The following is a 20163-nucleotide window of genomic DNA, read 5'->3' as shown; positions in this document are numbered from 1 at the left end:
CTTATTTCCCCCAAATGACTTTCAGCTTTGAAATGATAAGCCAGATAAGCTGTTCAAAGTTGAATCTACTGTGAAACTGAGTGGAGTGCTGACCATTAGAGCATGCTTTATGTCATCTTGTCTTGTTGCTCAGGGACCTTTTTTTGTTTTGCTAGTTTTTCACTCCTTGAGTTTCTATACATCTTCTTACATTGGTAAAATAAATGTAATTTAGTCCCTTCCATAAAGAATAGCCAGTCCTCCACAGTATTTGTGAAAAACTTAGAGATCTAAAATATAATGCTTTTCCAAATGTTTTCCTGACACATTTTGTAAAAGAATGTGGAAATCTGTATGTCCCCTTGTATATTTTAGTTGCACATTAACTTTTTTTATGGCTTAAAAGTAATTGCAAAGGATGTAATTTCCAGCATATTAGAAATACTGATATCTGAGAAATTTAATGTTTTGATATCCCATCATAATGTTTTGATCATAATCATGTTTTATTATCCTGTCATCCATTTAAAAAAATACACATGCTCTCCTTTAACAATCAGACGTTTTACATTTTTTTCTCTGTGAACTAATTTTTCTCTGTTATTATAGAGTTTTATCTTAATGCAGTATAGTTTTTGCTTGAAAAGCATATACTTCTCTTAAAAATAGGCATATACATTTTTGAATTGAAATAAAGATGTTTTTGCGGTCACAGACTTCAAATGCCAGTTTTTGTCTTCTGAATTTTATTAGTAGTATTGAGATGACACTATACATAAATGTAGATTTTAATTTTAAAAACCATGAAACAAGTAGTAATAAATAGTAAAATTATATTGAAAATTCATCTCTTAATAAAGAATAGGGCCATTTTAAAATTGGTTTTTGTGTATCTCTAGGTGAATGTTACCTATTGGTAAAAGAGCCAAGTTGCAGCAGCAATCTGGTCATGTTTTTTATTTTTCTAAGATGTGTTGAGATACTTTGTTCATATAAATAGGTAGGTGGAAGGAGGAGTATTATATCAGTATCACTCAAGTCTTTCAATTTCTTCTGAATTAAATACCTTAAGAATCATAGAAAGATTTATTATGTAAAATTATTTTTAATGATGTGTTTGGAAACAACTTAGATCTTTCTTTAATTTTCTTGAAAACTAAAATATTGAGAATCACCTAGCATGTAAAATGATCTAGTCCTTACAGTCAGTCACTCTCTTATCACCAATCCATGTATTTCTAATAGTTTGTGTTTGGTTTCTGGAAAGTTTTCACTCTTGAGCAAAATACTATAGTAAAATCCCAAATGAGAAATATTATTTTCTTGGTAGTGAGAGAAGTAAGGTTGTAAAAAGAGAGGAGACGGCCGGGCCCGGTGGCTCATGCCTGTAATCCCAGCACTTTGGGAGGCCGAGGCGGGTGGATCATGAGGTCAGGAGATCGAGACCATCCTGGATAACGCAGTGAAACCCCGTCTCTACTAAAATTACAAAAAATTAGCCGGGCGTGGTGGCACGCGCCTGTAGTCCCAGCTACTTGGGAGGCTGAGGCAGGAGAATTGCTTGAACCTGGGAGGCTGAGGTTACAGTGAGCCGAGATTGCACCACTGCACTCCAGCCTGGGCAGCAGAGCGAGACTCCATCTCAAAATTTAAAAAAAGAGACTAGTTTAATCTTTTCAGGCAGACTAATTTTTTTAAAGAGTATATATGTAAGTTAATGATTTAATTGATTTTTCTGAAACTTCATGCTTTCATTAAAACATCTTCAAGTACCACAGTTTGCAAAGCACTATTCTAATACATTTAGTTGCAAACTTTTAAATTGTGGCTTACTAAAATGTATAAACATGTAGTTATTATTTGTTTTCCTTTTTTATTCAGATATCTAACAGTGATACGCCTTCACCACCACCTGGTTTGTCAAAATCCAATCCAGTCATCCCCATCAGTTCATCCAATCACAGTGCACGGTCCCCTTTTGAAGGGGCAGTAACAGAGTCACAGTCGTTATTCTCAGACAATTTTCGCCATCCCAACCCTATCCCAAGTGGGCTTCCTCCTTTCCCCAGCTCCCCACAGACATCCAGTGACTGGCCTACAGCACCAGAACCACAGAGCCTCTTCACATCAGGTATATAACAATAGTACCAAGTATTAGTAATTATGCTCTTAACATATTGTTGACAGACTAACATGAAACTCATTAGTGGATATATTTTTATCTTTTGCCTCTCTGTTCTCTTTTATAAAAATGTAAATGGAATTAGGTGGTTAGATACATAGTTGTGTGACCTAGAAATTACTGTGTTAAAAGATTTCTCCAGAAGTAAAGGGTTATATTATTTTACCAATAGTAAAAAGCTTATTCCTTTGGGAATTTTTATTTTTATTTTTACTTTTTGGAGGTGGAGGTCTTGCTGTCTCACCCAAGCTGGAGTGTAGTAGCATGATCTTAGCTCGCCGTGGCCTCACACCCTGGGTTCAAGTGATCCTCTCACTTCAGCCTCCTGGTTAATTTTTAAATTTTTTGTAGAGACAGGGTCTTGCTATATTGCCCAGGCTGGTCTTGAACTCCTGGCCTCAAGTGATCCTCCCACCTGAGCCTTCCAAAGTGCTGGAATTACAGGCATGAAGCACTGCACCTGGCAAGGACTTAGATTTTTAATTAGATATGTATTTTTATTTAATTAGATTTGTGTTTAAGATTTCCCCTCCCCAGATGACAAAGATGTAAGTTATTTAGTAGTAACAGTTATGTTACTACTAAATGGTATTTTTGAACCATTTCCATTTTTATCCATTCTAAATTCTCTCATTACTATGAAAGGTGGCATAAAAGTAATGTTGACAACAGCACCTACAGAGCAGAAAATTCCAAAAAACTATAAGGATTAATATAAATAATTTTTAATTAAATTGTATTTTTTCTTAGTATAGAAAGCATATATTCAAAATTATTTGTACTTTGATAAATACATTTAAAAAATAAACTTTACTAATTAAAATCTGTTAAATTATATTTATTATTTTATTTCATGGAAGTGACTTAGGTTGGTTTTGATTATGAATGGTTGAGAGTATAATTGGAGTGTCAAGTACATTTTTTCCTTTGATTGGCAAAATCAGTCTATATTATTCAGTTTTTGAAGCTAGTAGCTTAAGAGTTAAGTAACTGCTAGAAGTATATAAGGCCTTTTGTAGTTCTATGATCTTAATGTGCTAAGAAGTCACATAGATTTTGCACGTACTTAATTTGTAATATGACATGTTTAACTTTCAGTAGTGTGGGTACTTATTAAGTACGAAAGTGAGCTGTGTATCTGATATTCATCACTATTTTTCCTCCCAACAGAAACAATCCCAGTATCATCCTCTACAGACTGGCAAGCAGCTTTTGGCTTTGGTTCTTCTAAACAACCAGAGGATGACTTGGGTTTTGATCCCTTCGATGTCACTCGAAAAGCCTTAGCAGACCTGATTGAGAAGGAACTGTCCGTTCAAGACCAACCTTCCCTTTCACCCACATCTCTTCAGAACTCCTCTTCACACACTACAACCGCCAAAGGTCCAGGCTCTGGATTCCTGCATCCTGCTGCAGCTACAAATGCCAATTCTCTCAATAGTACCTTTTCAGTCTTGCCCCAGAGGTTCCCTCAATTTCAGCAGCACCGAGCGGTTTATAATTCATTCAGTTTTCCAGGCCAGGCAGCCCGCTATCCTTGGATGGCCTTTCCACGCAATAGCATCATGCACTTGAACCACACAGCAAACCCCACCTCAAATAGTAATTTCTTGGACTTGAATCTCCCGCCACAGCACAACACAGGTCTGGGAGGGATCCCTGTAGCAGGTAGGTTCATTTAAAGCCTTTGAGAATTTTTGAATAACTCATATTTTCAGGTTGTTGGGTGGATAGGGAAGGAGCTGTTGAATAACAGATTATTAATATCTTGGAAATTTCTATGAAAGATTAGTCTTTATCATAATCTAAAATATATTTTTCATTAGATGGATGCCTTGTAATATTGAGCTTTATAAGGATGGTGGAGTATTATACTTATTGTTTGGAAGCATTTTACTTAATAGGATAATTACCAAACTTTCTATGGTATTTAAATGAAAAAGAAGAAAATGGTCTCTGAAGTTATGGTACTATAAAGTCCAACACCGTGGTGAAAATTAAGATTTTATATTCTAAAGTAAAATGGTTAAGAACATTTTTTTTAATGATAATTAATGAGAGCATGAGGGATAAAGCCACTCTCTATCCACTTTTGGCAGTTACTTGTTTTGACTGATACACACATACACACACATCAAAACTGAGCTATAAATAAAGTACTTGAGAACTCATTATTTATGTTTTACAAGCATATCATATGTCTCAGACATACACCTTTTGTGAAAGAGAAATTGTTCAAGGAAAGTTACTTTCCCATTTGATCTGCCACCATGTTTTTATTTCTAGGGAAAAATATGAAGTATATATAAGGTAATGTAAGTTTGATGCCAAAATACTTCTGGTTTTGTACTGCTACCCTTGAAGGTTTCAGAACTTTTGGGTTTAAGATTCTATATAACATTTTTTGGATGAAGTATCTTCTTTATCCAAGGGAGTCATTCCTGTTAATAGTGTTCTCATTTAACCTTGGCTTTAGAGACGATGTTAAAAAAAAGTTTGTTCCTCTCCTGATTCTCTCAAGTGAAATAGAATAATGATTCTCTCAAGTAGAGTACAATAGTTTCTCACTCTGTTAGAATAGTTCTTCACATAATTCATACAATTTATTGTTATCCCTTGTCAGGTATGGCATGGCACAGTATTATCGTAATAGGATGCTTTCATCAGCAGCAAGGTGTTTACTCTCTTGTTTTTATCAAAGTTGATAGATGAATTTACAGAGGTCTATCAAAGTTCTTTATCCCTATTCCCTTTGGGACCGACAATATTTCATGTTCTAGACAAGTAGCTAGGTTAAGAGAGTATAGTTTGTGGCTGTTGACATAGTGAAATTAACTATTGATACAGTGAAGTTAATTTACATAAGCCTGGTAGCACCTAATGTAGTGACTTGCACAGTGATGGGACTCTTATTTGTTCATTTAATTATGGTAGTTAGTAGGTAACCCAGAGTGACATTTTTCAGTCCTCTTCTTCTACATGATACTTGTGAAACAATGTGTTCAGTTCCAGATACTCCTTTTATTTCCTTCCATTCAAGATAGCATACTAGAATGTAATTTTCTTTCATTTTGCTTTAATCATTTAGAAATGTGGCATTTTAATTACTAGTAGTGGTTCTCATAATCAATTATAACATTCATTAAAAGTTAAAGTTAAAGTTAAGTTCCCCCAAATCATCAAAACATTTAAAAATTAGACCAATTACAGTGAATGTGAGGGTTCGTATTTGCCCATCAATGAATTAGGCCATGTGGGAAATATTAAAGATGTTTAAGATATGGATAAAATTTCCACATACTTAAAGTATAGTTGAAGAGACTAAAATAATGTATGAAAGTGGTAACTATATGTATGATACTGGAATCTGAGAGACATCAATGTACCCTGTAATTCTTGGGGAGGCTTCACTGAATAAGTAGGAATTGATCCCTACTATCGTATCTTAGATTTGGGTTAGGAGCAGGGGAAGAGAAAAGGCCTTTTATGTTGATGGAAACCTCCTGAGTAAAGGCATAGAGGCAGGAATTAGTATGCCATTACACTGAGAAGTAATACAGCTACCTCCTATAACAGGAGATGCTTCTTAAATTGTATAGATATAATGAATGAGAAGACGAGAAACTCTTGACAGTGAGGCACAATGGCATGGACTTGGGATGATGCCTTTATGGGATGCCTTTATGGGATTCTAAGTTATTAGATTCTAAGTAGGATGCCTTTATGGGATTCTAGTTATTAGCTGTCTTCTTTTTGTGCTTTTATTTGACTTATTACATGATGATCTTTGATTTTCTTCCAATTTCATAGTCATCATATTATTCCTTAGCACCGAAGAGTAGTTTTAACCCTTATATTTCAAACCAATGTTCTCGGAATGCCACACTGGTAATGAGAAATCGCTGATTAGTAAGTTTAGTTGTCCTTGTGTTGGTTATTTAAAATCTTCATCTAAAGTAGACGCTTTATGGGAAAAATGTGGCATTAAATTATGGTCCTATCTTTGTGAATTTTGTTTTGATTTTTAAAATTTTTACCATATACTCAACCATAGAGCATTAAAAACTTTTTTTTTTTTCAGAGATGCTAAAAATGTAGTTACCAACTTTAGGTTCTGAATCATTGTTCTATTTGGTAGGGGGTGGGAGAGTTTATTTTGGATTTTCAATTTCAGGCTATGCAGACTTTCTTGGTATTTAAATGGTGACTTATGGTTAAGCTTATTATAAGGTTATTTTTAAGGCTCTGATGACTAGAGAAATTTTAGTTTTAATATACCAACATTTTAAAATTTTTTATCAAGAGTCTCACACACCAGAATCCTCTCATGGATTATAAATATTTGGTAGATGCCTCAGGAAACTGAATGTGCTAAGCCTCAGAGCAGAATAGCTGTGTAATTGTAGCCAGAAGATTTAGGATTTTCAGTAACTGTTATAAATGACAGAAAGTGAAAACCTGGAAAACTATATACATCTTAACTATGTCTAATTTGAAGCAATTTAATACCTAGGTAACTCACTTGCACCAGTTGTAACTCACTTGCACCTGAGTTGAACTATTGAAACGGATTCAACTTTGTATCTTCTAGCAGTTATCATGATACCTTACACAGGGCAGCTGTCACTAAATGCTTCAATAATAGAGAGAGTACATACTTCTTTCAGTGGGACCTGCTACTTTAAGATATACTTAGACAATATTTTAAACTAATTCTACACTCTGGAAAGGCATGTATAGTTATTCTCTAAATATGTAGAGCAAAATATGGTCTCTGACCTATACGAGCAAATCAGAGACGGCAGTCACCTACATGTCATACAAATACAATGTCTACTTATTATATATTTGTACTTAAATTTTTATTTTTGGTTTGTTCAGTGAATTATTAAAGATTGATATATCTGAAACCTATCATGGGAAAAACAGTTGCCAGAGGTTTGACAGAAATGCAGCTTCCCTTTTTTTTGGTCTAATAGAAAACTTTTTTTGTGTTTAAAATTAGTAGTTATTTCCTTAATTAGGTGAAACCTTTCTTAGCAGCATTTGGTTTACTAAGTTTAGAAAGATTTTTGAAATAAATATTCTTGGGGGAAATTTTGATTCATGGGCAGGTATAGTAAATTCATTCAGATCTTTTCTTTATTATTGGAACCATGTGCCTTCTTTCTAAAAAGTTATTTACCTTGTCCTAAAAAGTGACTTTATTTTGTCCAGTTCCTTCATTTTAGGAATAGCAAAGCTGTGTTTCAGAAAGCTTAAATAATTTGTTAATGATCACATACCTCAATTACTAGTGGAATTAGGATAAGAACTTAGATCTTAAATTCAACAATGGAAATGTTTTTGCACTACAATGATGCCCTCCTTCATAAATGAAGATCACTGGCATGTACTTTAACTTGGCTTTCTTCCCGTGGTAATTGATTTTTGCTCTCACACACTTGCAAGTCCCTTTTTATCAACAGTATCAACTCATGAGACAAATTGGCCCAGCTCAGGGGTGTATGGCCTATTGATACAAAATAAAGTTTATCGACTTGATGGAAATCAGTCTCTTTCTTAGTCCTTATTAATATCATTTTCTCACTAAGAACTCTAGTCTAAAATTTGCTTTACACAGCCTCATTGCTATGTACTTGGGGTCTATAAGAATCTTTGCCAATTTACTGAAAAACTACAAAATCACCTGTTGTATGGATTGACAGACTCTTTTTCTGCTTTGTCAGTTATCTTTCCAAATGTAATTTTGCAGATTTGTTTAAAAAAAAAAAAACTCTGCCAAGTTGTTTTTATTCCATGATGTTAAAAATTATTTGGAAAACATAAGTCAGTAAGCATTGTTGTTTCAAGATATACCTCAAAAATTTGAAACTGTTTAGGATTGGATTTTTTTTTTTTTTCATGCTTTTGTAAATTTAAACTTTACTTTTGAGAGGGCATTTTTCTTTAAATTTTCTTTGTTTATGAACTGTTTTAACAGTGACTTGATTGAATTTTGAGTCATGTGTGAAACAAGTCACTTGTAGTCAAATAATTATCAGTTATAATCAGGAGAACTGATCTCATTCATCTATGATTCTCTGACCTAGAAGTAGTCATCTCATTTTCAGTCAATTGGATCATTGTACTGTTAACATTTTACTATTTTTTCAGTTACTTCAAAGGTAAACTTGAATTTTCAGATGCTGTATGTTAATTTACTAAGTTAATATTTATAGGTATTATTTCATTTTTTTCTAGTACATAATTTATGCTTTTAAAACATGGATTTATAATTTTTCTCTTTTAAAAATCAGTTTTCACTTCTGTAAAGCAAGGTTTAGTTTTTTCACAAAATACTATTAATATTTACCATTTATTAGGAGTATCTATAAGAGGTCCAATTGGCTTGGAAAAGAATGGCTTTCCTGGTCTTTTTTTTTTTTTTTTTTTTTTTGGTAGTATATTTATAATCTAAATCTATTATATTTGTTCTTATCTCTGACACAATATTACTCAGGATATATTTAGAATATAACTACTTTCCAGGTACTTGATAAGTTTATATTTTAAAATTCATGTCTTGTTTCACACCTGGATTCCAAACATTAAGCATGTATTTTATATATGTATCAGCATTCCAAATATTGAAATCATTTTTAAAGGGACTGTTAACAAATCTAGTCACCCATAACTAGACCATGACTGACTTTTCCACAGGGGAAGAAGAGGTGAAGGTTTCGACCATGCCACTGTCAGCCTCTTCCCATTCATTACAACAAGGACAGCAGCCTACAAGTCTCCACACTACTGTGGCCTGACAACAGAACTGAGAGGAGAGGATTAGACTCTGGGGTGCTTGCATGGGCAACTGGATTTTTGCATGATTCCTTTATGATTTTGCATTTAATGTATACACCCAAAAGAGCCAATATAAACGTTCCTGATGCCTACAGCTAGCGTGTTACCTCATAGTTGCTTAAGTATTTCTTCTTTAGGCCTTTAACATAATTTATTAGTGTAATAATTTTGGCATTGTTTCTCATGAGTGATACTATTTCTAACTCATAAAAACAAAACTTGTAGTACTAAGATCCCAGGTGAGATTAGCTAGAATTGTTCTTATTTTGGCTCTATTATTGAAAAATTATACAAAGGTAATGGTAGTACCTTTTTTTCTGGTTTGTGAAAAAATAATATCCTAATCTCCTGAAAAATTTGAAAATTAACAAGATAATGTCTGTTGCATTCTTTGAATACTTGAGAAGAAAGAATACATATAAAACAAAATCGGTGGTGTCATTTAATGCTCAGAAGGATATTGTTGGCGATTGTTTTTAGTTGTCTAGATTTATATCCTATAATATGCATTACATGTGTAGAAACTGTTTTGTTCTTTCTCTTTTGCACTTTTGCACTTTCTTTTTGAATGGTTGTTAATTATGCGTAGATGGTTAAAAGATAATTATAGCCTAAATGCAATATAATCTCTTTTCTAATGCACTGCCTAGTATACCAGGAAATGCCTCAAAAACAGAACTTCAGTTTATAGTTGACTTATCTGAAACTTGAATACCGAGTAAACATTGTATGTGAAAAGCAACCATGGTAGTGTAACATTGTTACTGAACAAACAGTAATTCTGTGGGATATTGTTTTGGAAATTCATTGTTTAATAATTAAAATGTGATAATAAGATAATATTATAAGTACCTGACCAGAATGAGACTAAGGCAGAAGAGAAGAGATTGGATGTCCTCTAAAATTAGGCCACCTAAATTGTAACAGATAATTTTAATCAAGAGAATAGTGGAGTACTTTATTAGGACATAATGTGAAGTGATATTTCTGAAAATACATTTCTTGAAATAGTCTTAAACTGATAATAAAAGAAAAGAAACTGTACTTAGTTCGGAACAATGGACAAAAGCTGATTCAGAAAACATGGCCATATTCTGCCTAAATGAAGCATCTGGGAAGAAAGGGAAAGTCACACCTCCTTTTGATATTTTAACCGTTGTGATAAAAGGTATGCTTTAATTTGTTTAAAAAAAAAAGTATGAAAGGGGATAATGTGAATACAAAAAAGAAGCCTGGAGATTGAAAATAATAATAGAACATGTTATTAGGAGATGGTACTTAATGTCAATGTTGGAGTTTTCAAGGTTACCTCTATATAAAATTGAATTACTACTAGATATAATGTGACAAATTAAATGACTTTATCCCAAGGTACAGTGAGGTAAACAAAAATCTATTCTTAGATATCCTTAGATTTGGTTAACTGAGGCTGTAGAAGCAGCGAATTGTCTAGCCATTTAAGTTATTTTTGTAAAATTCAGCGTAAATATCAATCGCTAATTTCTATCTGGAAGTGATTTTAAGACATTACAAGAACATTGCCAATTTGGAAAATACCAATAAAATATTGTAGACTTATTAAACATCAGCCTTTTACTATGGCTTAATTTAATGATGGTTTTCATTTTTACTGTAAGAGGCCAGGACTTCACTTACGTCTCCTGTGGGGCTGAGGCTCCTGGGCCTTGTTGTTATAACAAACTCTGGCTCCTTATAATGATGCCTACTAGCTCAAAGCTTTCTCCAGCCTTCAGTGTTAGCCTTTCATTGCCTGGATCTTCTTACAAAGCCATACCAAGTGGTTAGTTCCATTTGCTGCTTGGTGTTGAGAGGTATACCTGTTAAATGAGGCTTCTTTCCTTTCTCATTCATAGCCAGTGCGGAAAAATCATCAGGTAGTTTGCCCAGATTTGCCAGAGCCCTAAATAAAATCCCAAAATGATCTCCCTGCCTGCTTCTCCTCCCCACTCCCACTTACATGCACACCATAAATCAGGAAAATGCTTTTTGGGCAATTAGACTTTGACTTCTAAATTTTTACATAGAATGGCTAAACATGATCTTTTGACTCACTTTGTAATCCCTAGACCTCACCTTTTTGCTTACCTAATATTTTATTTAAATATGTTTTTTTAAAAAAACTGAAGTCTTAAAATCATAGTCATAATTAATTTTACACTAAAGGACAGAAGAAATTGTACAACACATAAAAGAAGCCAGCACTTCACATAGCAAGCAAATTGAGACCAAAATGACAGAAGAATGACAAATTCTTTAAAAGCTTCAGGTTTTGATGTTGTTGTTAAATTCCTGCATGATGCATCATGTGCAAGGCAAACTTAATACACTTTTATACCCTTAACCTTTATAAAGTGACTAGCTTTTCCCTTAACATAGGAATTTTTAACCTGGAGCACAGACTTTTGAGAGTACATACAGAATTGTGGGTTTGTGTGCATGTACGTATGTCCATTTTTTTCTGGGGAGAAGATCCATAGTTACTAGATTTGTGAAGGATTTGGTGACACGCTTCTCCTATCAAAAAAAAAAAAAAGAACAGCTGCCTTGAAATGTTTTTAGTGCTACTTTAGGGAATAGAGTCCTGTACTGAATGATTTTAGTTGTATGATGAATTATAAGTGCCTCTTTATTTTCTCTAAGATTCCATTAGAAAATATTTTTTCTGACTAATAATGCTTTCCTTTTCATCCTATTATTGAGTTTTCGTTTTCCACGTGTCACTTTTGTGTACTCTCCCCTTATTTTGACAAAGCATTAATTAAATATTTGAGTACCTATTGTGTATAGTGACTTGAACTAGATCTTGAGAGATATAAGGTTGAGTAAAATACGGACCCTATCATCAAGGATAATTCTAGTGACAATTATATTTCACATTATTTCTATCAGGTCTTGATAATATTTTAATCACAGGAACCACCATACCAGTCCAGACTCATTTTATTATTTATCATCTCTCAGTAACTGCTCTGATAGTGGCAACAAAGGGTATTGAATACTTATATTTCAGATTTTAAAATTTATGATAATTTGGAGGGAGGTGAAAAAAACCTTGCTAGGAAAGACATACGTTCATTATTCCACGTGTGTGTGAGCTCATGTCTCTTTCTCTTAGCATCCTGGGAATTAAGTAGAGCCTTCTGTGTAGGTGTTCCATTAAAGAAAACAACTTTAATGCATTTTACCTCTGCACATTTCCACTGACATGGCTTCTATTTGTACGGTGTTCCAGGCACTGTCAAGACTGCCAGAGCTCTGGTCTGCTGTGACACAGGTCCATAGGTACTCCCACAGAGGCATTGCCTCAGAAAGACAAGAGAAAGGAACAAATTGCAGTTGCTTTGAAATCTTACAGTGTCCTGTAGGGGTTGGGATAGGGCAGTAAGGAGATCAGTTGAGGTATTCAGGTACAGGTAAGCTTGGATAAGTATGCTTAAAGCCTTGAAAACCGGGAGAAGAGTTTAGTCTTGATGCGAATGTGGTCAGTGGTAGAGAACTATAAGTTCTTGGCAAAAATGTAGCTTGATCATAGCATTTTAAGAAGAGTAATTGGGTAATAGATTTGATTGCAATTAGGACCAGTTAGAAAGTAATTCCAGTAATATGCCGTTGCTGGCCAGTGCAAATAAGTTGGCCTAGACTAGCACAGTAGTGGTTGGAATGGAGAAGAACTATGAATTAGAAATTGGAAAGCATAAGACCTGAGAAAAGGCCTTCAGATTTGGTTAGATCTCTGGTGATCTTTAAAACTGTAACTTTCAGAGAAAGGTACAGAATGGAAGCCCATCGTTTCAGGATGAATGAGGAAATGTCAAGAATATGTATGCAGCAATCATTGACTACTCAGTGTTAAGACATTTGACAACAAAGTTGAAGAGAAAAATAAGATGCTAACTAGGTGGGTGATAGATCTTAGAAGGCATTGCTTTAATATAAGGGAGAAGAAGAACCTAAATATTTAAAGGCAGACCATACAGAGCCAACTGAGAGGAAGAGATTGGCAGTGCTGATGAGAAGATAGCTCATTCAGTAGGATGCCAGATGTCTTTGGTGGGAAGAGATAAGCTCCTGAGAGGAGCATGTGGGTTAGCTTAAGAGAGGTGGGTGGCCGGGCGCGGTGGCTCACGCCTGTAATCCCAGCACTTTGGGAGGCCGAGGCAGGCGGATCACGAGGTCAGGAGATCGAGACCATCCTGGCTAACACGGTGAAACCCCGTCTCTACTAAAAATACAAAAAAAATTAGCCGAGCATGGTGGCGGGCGTCTGTAGTCCTGGCTACTCAGGAGGCTGAGGCAGGAGAACCTCGGCGTGAACCCAGGAGGCGGAGCTTGCAGTGAGCAGAGATCGCGCCACTGCACTCCAGCCTGGGCGACAGAGCGAGACTCCGTCTCAAATAAAAAAGAGAGGTGGGCTGTATCGTCCTCTTTGATTTGTGAGAGCAAGAAGAACCTGGAGAAAGAGAAAGATGAGAATTGATGAAAGGGCTCATATGAGTAATTATTAAAAGGCATTATTGTTTGAAAACGGGTGAAAGTGGAATTGGGAGCTTGTTAAAGAAGGAGATGTAAAAAAAAAAAAAAAGTCTTCTATGAGAATAAGCCCAGAAATGCATTGTAAATAGTTGCTGTATGTTTTTATATAAAGCAAGATAAGAGTCAGCTTAAAGATGCTCTCAAGTTCAAATATATATGGTTTTGTATGTTCCTCTGGTTTAGCACAAAGCATGAGTGGAAAAAACGAATATTGAGAGTTTGGTTAAAAGGGGAAAAAGACAAAGACATAGAGACATTCAAGAAGACCACAATGAAATGCATAATCTTGTGCCAAGAAGAGTCTATTAAGGCAGTTTCCTGTGAAGAAATGGTGTGAGTGATGTGGAAGGGAGTTGAATGATTTTAGATTTTGACAATGACAAAGAACATGTTAGTGTTGCTAAGGGAATGATAACTGGGAGACTGTGGTCACTGTGATAACCACTCAATGCTAAATGATGATTGAGAACCAGAGAAAGGAGAGGGCTGGAGGTTGGAAAGAAGCTTGTCTTTTGTAACCCTTTATACTCTCTCCTCCAGTCTTTTCATGAGTGTAGGAAGTCAAACTATGTGAGAGAGAATTGTAGAAAGCCCGGAAGCAATTCCATGCATCCGCAGTTGGGCACCTGGGGAATCCTGGGTCAGGTTTCCAGTGAGTTGAAAATGATGAAAGGAAAACTTCCTTCCTCAAAGCATGGTAGGAGGACCAGGAAAAGCCTGGGATGAGATGAGACAGGTGTAAGTAATCAAGCCCCAGTGAGTGTGAGGAATTGGTAGAAATGTTACTTATGATGTGAAAGATTTAGACAGAGGGTTTAGGTATGGTGTATGATGAGTTTGGTAGTTGCGGAGCCCTTATTACAGGTAATATAGCTTCTCCCAAACTCACAGGCAAACTGGAAAGCTTTTTTTAAAATGGGCTTCCACCTATGAAGGGAAAGTATCTCTTCTTACATAGTTGGATTAGGTAGGTCATTCTGCTTTATTTATATATCAAATAAGAATTAAAAGTAAGGTATTGGTGAACAGTAGAGATAAATTAAGAATTTTATTGTAACAGATTATAAAAATATTTTGATAATTTCCCCCAAAGAGAATGTACTATATGAATAAATAAAATCTACAAAATATTGGGCTAATTTACCCTTGTTTCTTATATTTTGTGTACTTAGGAGGTGACCTCTAGGAAAAAATTGCTGAAGAGGTAGTAGAGCAGGGTGAGGATACTGTATACTGTTATTCCTAGGTATCTGTAGGGCATTGGTTCCACAGATAGCAAAATTCTCGGATTCTCAAGTCCTCAATATAAGATAGTGTAGTATTTGCATATGACCTGCACATATATGGCAGGCTGTATATTTTAAATAATCTCTAGATTACTTCTAATACCTATTACAATGTAAGTGCTATGTAAATAGTTGTTATACTATATTGTTTAAGAGACTAATGACAAAAAAATCTGCATGCTTAATAAATTACACAGTTTTTAAAAAAATATTATCTATTCGAGGTTGGTTGAATCCACAGATGTGAAAACCCCAGCCCAGATACCTGGGGTCAACTGTGTTTTGTTGTTTTTTTTTTTTTTTTTTTTTTCCTCCTAGTCAGTTAATAGCAAATATTCCCAGTTTGGAAGCAACCTTAGTTTTCTTTTTTTTTTTTTTTTTTTTTTTTTTTGAGATGGAGTCTCGCTCTGTGCCCCAGGCTGGAGTGTAGTGGCGCGATCTCGGCTCACTGCAAGCTCCGCCCCCCCCGGGTTCACGCCATTCTCCTGCCTCAGCCTCCCGAGTAGCTGGGACTACAGGCGCCGCCACCATGCCCGGCTAATTTTTTTTGTATTTTTAGTAGAGACGGGGTTTCACCGTGTTAGCCAGGATGGTCTCGATCTCCTGACCTCGAGATCCGCCCGCCTCGGCCTCCCAAAGTGCTGGGATTACAGGCTTGAGCCACTGCGCCCGGCCCTTAGTTTTCTAATAAAGTATTTTAAAACTCACTCCATATATGTCAGCTGCAATATGAACTGTGACATTTATAATGCTTCAAAGTACAAATCATTGCTCAAGAATACTGTTTGTGAAACCTTGCTGATGGATTGAGAAGCCACTGCTCCTTGGACCTCCTTACCACCCTGTGATTTGCTTCTGTGAGTTGTAATCGAGCCATCTAACATTGCTGGTCATACTAGCCTTCCACTTCTTAGTCAGGGGCTATTTCCAAAGAATCACTCTTGATAATTCAAGAAGCATTAAGAAGATTGTACTCTGCTTTTTGGTCTTTTAGAGAGTCTTCTCTGGGTTTGAGTTATAGAGAAATCGAGTTTAGGTACCTAGAACTGAGAACAAGCCTAAGTAACCTAAGCCACTTGAGAAATGGACTGAAGTACCCAGATGTTCCATAAAACAGCTTGAAGTTGTTGACCTTGAGAACCAGTTCCTTTTCTCCAGGTTCCTCTTGACCACACTTCCTAAGGCAACTATTGACTTCACTGTCTTAGCCCACTTTACCTTTATTCTAAAGGTTCCTGGAAGCTCCAAGCTGACCCTGGAACATACTGTGCTTATAACAATTTTGTTATTCCAGCTCCTGTTGGGTGCTTAGACCCACTATTGTGCTGTTACAAAGCAACATCCTAAAATGCTTTTTCCTCTTATATAATTTATAAAACCTTTAATGCACCCATTACCTTTCTTTCTTTTTTATAGTGGGTGAAATTCACATAACATTCAGTTAATTATTTTAAAGTGTATGATGCAGTGACCCAGTACCATTCTTTAATTATCTCAATGGTAAAATAGCAGAATAAGTAACCTACTCTGCTGAAAGAATTTTAGTCCGTTCCTTGTTGGGGCTGTGTGGTAATAGCTGCTTCTAGACTCTGTGTTTTACCCAGTAGGCTAAAAGGCAAATGTTAAACCTTAAAATATTCCGTATTTCTGCACGGCAGTACTCCTGCAACTTAAGCTTGTGAATCAAGCAACTTTTATACACCCTTTTAAAAAGGTGGTGGGGGGCAATGCAAGGAGCTCTCGGCAAGAGACACTTAGGAGGTTTGCTTTTCTGAGTGGTAAAAATGTTTGAAGCAACTCTAAATAGCTTTGAAATGCTAGTAACAGTCTTACTGTCTTCATGACATTTAATTAGCATTATGTAAGAAAGCGTTTGTTTAGCAAAGGTAAACCATAAGCCTAGCTCTCTGTATGCATGTGCAGTTGAATGTTTGTTTTTGTATAAAGCAATTTTCAGTTAAATCCTCCACTTAATGAATGTAGCAGAGGAAGATGTCTCAGGTCATTTCGGTGACCTATGACCTATGTCTATTCATGTATTTATTCTTGCTGTGTCCCAATTAATTCATATCTTCAGGATAAATGCCATATTTTTATAACAATTATTTTTTGAAGGAACCAAAGATGCTATTTAAATGCAATAAGGTTGTAATACTGGTGCCCACTTCACCCTGGTCATGTTTTTTCTGAACAGATATTTCATAGCTTTTCCTCATCAAATTCCAATCCCACCACTAAGATACCCATCTATAACACAGTCTTTGAGAAAATCCAAGGAAAGGATAATTTAAAAATGATTTGTTTTGGAATCATGACACTTCAGAGCTATGAATAAATAAATATAGTCTTATAACAATCCTTCTTTTAAAGACCAAGTAATAACAATGATGATAATAAACAAGGCTTCAAAGAATTGAGATTTGTCTATAGTCACATTTTAACAGTTTCTTTAGCCCTCACCATGTAAATGTGCTTTCATGCTTGTAACTCAGTGGAGGAAAAAACTTTTAAGATTCAGAATCTGTCTCTTCTGTAAACATTGTTGTGTCTTACAGTTTAATTATAGTAGTTCTCTCAAGTCAAGGGCTTACAACTGTGAATATCATTGCAAACAATGAATTTGAAGGCTTTCAAAATGACCACCAGCTGGCAGCTGTTGTCACAGATCCTGTAGGTTTTCAAAGCTGCCCTGTGTTAAATGTGGCCCAGTGATCTTAGAGTAACTTTAGCAGGGGAAAGAATTGTAACCTTGCAGGTACTCTTAAAATAAACTTACGGTAACTACATAATTACCAGTGTTAGAACTAAAAGAGTAAAACAGGTGAAGTTTAATTTACCCAGGATTTTTCTGCAGTACCAAAGAGAATTTAGGGGCCAACACACATAACCACTAGACTGGTGACATCTCTAATATTACAAAATGGAAAAAAATTTGTAGTAATGGCACTAAGATGTATTACATACACACTAAAGGTGTGATCTCAGATTCATCTTTGAAGAAGAGCTACCCTGTGCTACACCATGTAGAATGATAGCGTATCTGCTGATTTTTTTTTTTTCCAATCAAGGAAGTTGTTGTTTTCAGCATAAGGAAACAGGCAGAGCTCCACAAGGATTTAAAGATGATAATGCTGTCACCATCTCCAAGAAGAAATGCAAGAAATCTGCAATCAACTTTTGTAGCCTAGCACTGCTTCTTAATATAGTGAGATCTTGGCCCAAGGACTGCACTAGCGTTTACACTCTGTTATCACACTTGCATACTGAAATAATGTATCTATGGAACTGAAAGTAGTGATCTAGAACTTTAGTGGGTTGTTCTAAAACATTGTCATGTTATATGTTGGCATTTGCAAGAAGTCTGACAACTATTTATTTATTTTTATTTTTTCCGTTATTACATCTGTATGTTTAGTATCCAGCTAAAGGTAAAAGATTCCCTGGGTTATGACTTCATCAGCCAAGTGGGAAGTTTTGTCATTGGCCTTAAACTGAATGTTTGGTTACAGCCATAGTTCCACTTGGGTTTTCTCTGTTAAAAATGTTAGTTTCTAGTAAAATTCATGATTATGGATGGCTGATATACATATATATACACACACATATATATACATACACACACATATATACACACACATACCCTACTCCCCCCAGTCCCCATTTAGAGTAAGATTTGCTACCAGATAGGTTTCCTTTTCCTTCTAAACTTAACATTTACTAATTAATCTACCCGTAGTCTTCCCCTGGTTCCAGACAATTGTAACATATCTTGGTTTCTAGTCTGCCCAGTGTTGATAGATGTAAACTCGTAAGACCTCACCTGCATTTTAAATGGTAATGACTAATTGAAATGAAGCATATTATTAAAATAAGCAAAGATTTTATATAATCTCCAAATAAACACACAAAGCCCTGCAACCTTTGTTTTGTAACTTGCTTTCAGATTTTAACTATTGACTATTATGAGTCTCCTTCTGATAGCTTGTGTTCACCTCTCTATCCAGTTTCTTTTTCTTTGGTCAAAGAAATTTCTTTCTCCATGTAATTTACCACAATTAGCAAGGAGATCATGACTAAATCTTAATGTACACTACCTGTATGATTTTCCTACTGGATCCCTGACAGGCCTGAATTTTCCCTTCTCTTCTTCTTTTTTTTTTTTTTTTTTGAGACAGGGTTTCCCCGTGTTGCCCAGGTTGGAGTGCAGTGGTGTAAACATGGCTTACTGCAACCTCGACCTCCCTGGCTCAAGTGATCCTCCCACCTCAGCCCCCCAGGTAGCTGGGGCTACGTTCACACACCACCACGCCTGGCTAGTTTTTGTATTTTAGACAGGTTTTGCCTTGTTATGGAGGCTGGTCTGAAACTCCTGATCTCAAGTGATCCATGCGCCTTGGCCTCCCAAAGTGCTGTGATTACAGGCGTGAGCCATCGTGCCTAGCCAGTTTTCCCGCTTCAAAGGAGAGAAGTCTCTCCCCATCAGTCTACTAAGTGTTTTCTCAGTCTTTTTACTCAATTACCAGAGTCAGCAGATCCTCTGTCTCCCCAGTAACTACTCTTACTCACCTTTCAGCTTATTCCAAACTGCCTTTGATCCTAAACGAGTATATATATATATTTTTTTCCTCCTTCTGTCTCTTTTATTTTTATTTTGTTTGAGACACTCCATCGTCCAGGCTGGAGGGTAGTGGCGCGATGTTGGCTCGCTGTAAGCTCCGCCTCCCAGGTTCAAGTGAGTCTCCTGCCTCCACCTCCCAAGTAGCTGGGATTACAGGTGCAGGCCAACACGCTCGGCTAAGTTTTGTATTTTTATTAGAGACAGGGTTTCACCTTGTTGACCAGGCTGGTCTCAAACTCCCAACCTCAGATGATCCACCTGCCTCGGCCTCCCAAAAGTGCTGGGATTACAAGCGTGACCCACTGTGCCTAGCCTTCTCTCTCTTTTAAATCAAAACAACACATTTAAACAGAAATCATAGTCTGGATTTTGGAGCAGATTGGGGAATGACCACGGCACTGTAAAATTTTGAATCAATAAAGATTTTTGACATTGTAAAACTTGGGCATTTTTCAGTTCCCCCAACTTCTAAGATAATTCTAGCCCTTATAAAAAGTCAACACTGCTCAACAATATGACTAAAATTCAGTTTTGCAAATGTGGTTTTTAATAAATTTTTTTTCAGTAAAGCAGTTCTAATTCAGTTTATAGCTCTAGCATATCTGAAGTAAGAATATTGCAGTTTCTGATTTGTATTTGAAAATATTTTCATCTGTTCGTCTTTTTTGCCTTTCTTCTTTTGAAATAAGATTCAACATTGA

General features: G+C 35.8%; 1 protein-coding gene across 6 annotated transcripts in view; it reads left to right on the top strand.

Moving 5' to 3' along the window:
• The window catches only part of CNOT4 (CCR4-NOT transcription complex subunit 4), a 143710-nt gene that overhangs the window by 107424 nt on the left and 16123 nt on the right, over nucleotides 1-20163 (top strand). For 4 of the 6 annotated variants that reach the window (XM_005550856.4, XM_005550854.4, XM_005550855.4 and 1 more), the window contains exons 9-10: nucleotides 1861-2110; nucleotides 3332-3829. In XM_005550856.4, the coding sequence (XP_005550913.1) occupies nucleotides 1861-2110; nucleotides 3332-3829 (748 nt within the window). Of the gene's footprint in view, nucleotides 1-1860; nucleotides 2111-3331; nucleotides 3830-8863; nucleotides 11801-20163 lie in introns of those variants that run through there. The other 2 variants (XM_005550858.5, XM_005550857.5) reach the window with 1 other exon arrangement.

The sequence above is a fragment of the Macaca fascicularis genome, chromosome 3 (genome assembly GCF_037993035.2).
Source record: "Macaca fascicularis isolate 582-1 chromosome 3, T2T-MFA8v1.1".
NCBI lineage: Eukaryota > Metazoa > Chordata > Mammalia > Primates > Cercopithecidae > Macaca > Macaca fascicularis.
This window is presented reverse-complemented; position numbering and strand designations above follow the sequence as displayed.